At 40.2% G+C, this 2,500-nt stretch overlaps 1 protein-coding gene across 1 annotated transcript in view; it reads left to right on the top strand.

Moving 5' to 3' along the window:
* The window catches only part of cacna2d3a (calcium channel, voltage-dependent, alpha 2/delta subunit 3a), a 176,053-nt gene that overhangs the window by 29,908 nt on the left and 143,645 nt on the right, over window positions 1-2,500 (top strand). Inside the window, 1 exon segment of the mRNA XM_042098691.1 lies at window positions 1,590-1,706. Coding sequence (XP_041954625.1) covers window positions 1,590-1,706 — 117 coding nt within the window.

Genomic DNA, 2,500 nt, shown 5'->3' with positions numbered 1-2,500 from the left:
TACCAATCGTCCTCACTCTCTGTCATACAGTGAGTTTGTTTGTCATGGAAGAGGTTTGTTTTTCGCATTATACATTATGCTCCTAATAACAAATGCATACCTGTACACAGAACCACAGTACCCCCTCCCACCACAGGCACACACACACACACACACACACACACACACACACACAGGGAAAGAGTTCATAATGTTAAGCTTTAACATAGCATAGTAGACGGGGAGGCTAAAATCTTCCTCTGCACCCCATCACCTCTCTCCATCAAAGACCACAGCTTCTCCTCCCAGAAAGAAACAACATGAGAACATATGCCACAGATAACAGTGTCAGCCCCCCCCTCCCCTTTTTAATCTCAGTGTGAAATGAGAAGAGCAGATAACATTCCTTTTTCTCTCTAGCTTCTCTCCCATCTTTGTATCTGCTGTGTGTGTGTCTGTGTGTGTGTGTGTGTGTGTGTGTCTGTGTGTGTGTGTGTGTGTGTGTTCTCTCCCATCTTTGTATCTGTTGCATGTCTGAGCGCCCTCGCCAGGCAGATTAGCCACACTTCCACGCGGCCATGACGTTAACGCTAGCCCTGAGAGATCTGTATGCCTCCGTTTTTTTTTTTACCATTCACAGACAGTTTCTCTGATGTGGCTGGGACTCCATAAGTTTGATCTGCTGCTGTGATAAGTGTTATTTCTTGAACTTGAGCTTTGTTTGGGGTTTGAAGTGATCTGTGACATTCTGGTGTGTGTGTGTATGGATATGTGGTGTGTGTGGTTTTGAACCAGTGTATCTGTGCTGTGTCAAAGCAGTCACTCTCTCTCTCTCTCTCTCTCTCTCTCTCTCTGTCTCTTACTCTCCCTGAAACACACACACACACACACACACACACACACACACACACACACACACACACACACACACACAAACACACAAACACACACACAAACACACACACACTCTGGTACATGGATATATAAACACACACACAGTGAAATGATATAGAGAAGAAAGAGCAGAGCATGAGAGCGTGTGAGAGAGAGAGAAAGAGAGAAAGAGAGAGAGAGAAGTAAGAGTTAGTGCAGTTAGAGCTGAGTGGTTGTGGTCAGTGTGGTTAACATGGCTGGCTAGTTCACGCTGCCCACCACTGTGCTTCTTGTCTGCTAGCTATCAAATTGTGGAGTTAGCATGGCCATATAATATTCTCCAAAAGTTTGTTTTGTAAAGACTGGTTATTTATTTATCATGTACATTTCTTGTACGGTAAGTATTTTTCTGAAATATTTCTTTAATGTGAGTACTGATTTTAATTGGATATGAAATTACTGTATAATACCCATCTCACCTTGAGCAACCCAAGAGCTTTGCAATTTGTTGAACATTCCAGATACAAAAACATTATGAAGTATTAACAGCAATTATAAATTAAAAACCGTGTCTTTGAGCTGAGTACCAATATTAATTTCTTAAGGGAACTTTTTTTTTATGGAAGAAATATTCTGTCTCCATTACTGCTCATTAAAGGAACAGTAATTGGTGTTGGCCAAATGTTAACACTTAAAATGAGGCTAACAGAAAGATGTGTTTTTTTTCTCTCACATAGAAATATAAAGAGTTTGAGCGCTCTGTGCGTGTGGAGGAGATTGACGGACTCAAGCTGGTCAAGAAGCTGGCCGAGAATATGGAGGAGATGTTCCATAAGAAAGCTGAAGCCATGAAGGTGGGTAGGCTGCTGCTTGTATGTGCATTGTGTATCTTTGTTTATGATGTGCATATCTTTTTAGGTGTGTTTTTGTGTGAGTGTGTTTGCTCAAGTGTGTGCACTACATCCATGGCAGATAATACAAAAATCAAGGTGAAAAGTAGTCAGTAGATTATCCTGTTATGCTTTGAAAACATAATGGTGAAAAGCCATACTGAAGGTACTGTACATGTATGTGTGCCTGTGAACACAGAGATAAAGGGTGAAGAAACTTGTCTTTAATTACTGTTAGTACCTTTGTGACTGAGTCAGATACCTGTTTTAAATGTACCAGAACGTTGTGGCATAGTGTGGCACTGGTTAAGTGGTTATTACAGGTTTTTTTGATCGTTTTGATACCTGTGTCAACTCTGACATCACATTCTCAAAACAGTTACAGTAACACCTGTGTCTGAACAAAAGCACTCTGGACAAAATGACACATTTTTGCTTGCAAAAGGCTGTTCTCTCAAAACACTTAAAACATGCAGCAAAAGCTTGTTGCCAATTCAAAAACACTCTTTACTAATCAATCATTACACACTGGACAACAAAATGCAAAATCTAGTTCTCAAAATGAGCATTTTTGCTATGTCTGTTCCATTACCTGGTATCAGAAAAAAACTGTGAAAAGACATTCATTGTCATTGACATGTAAGACATGCAGCAAACACCTAGCAAGATACTGTAAATTTCATTGAACTACAACTTTCATCGAAATATACCTACAGTAAACACCTTTTGTACTGTTTTCTCCACCAAATAGGCAAAAC

Source organism: Alosa sapidissima, chromosome 7 (genome assembly GCF_018492685.1).
Source record: "Alosa sapidissima isolate fAloSap1 chromosome 7, fAloSap1.pri, whole genome shotgun sequence".
NCBI lineage: Eukaryota > Metazoa > Chordata > Actinopteri > Clupeiformes > Clupeidae > Alosa > Alosa sapidissima.
The sequence above is the reverse complement of the archived record's forward strand: the minus strand, read 5'-3'. Positions and strand labels throughout refer to the sequence as shown.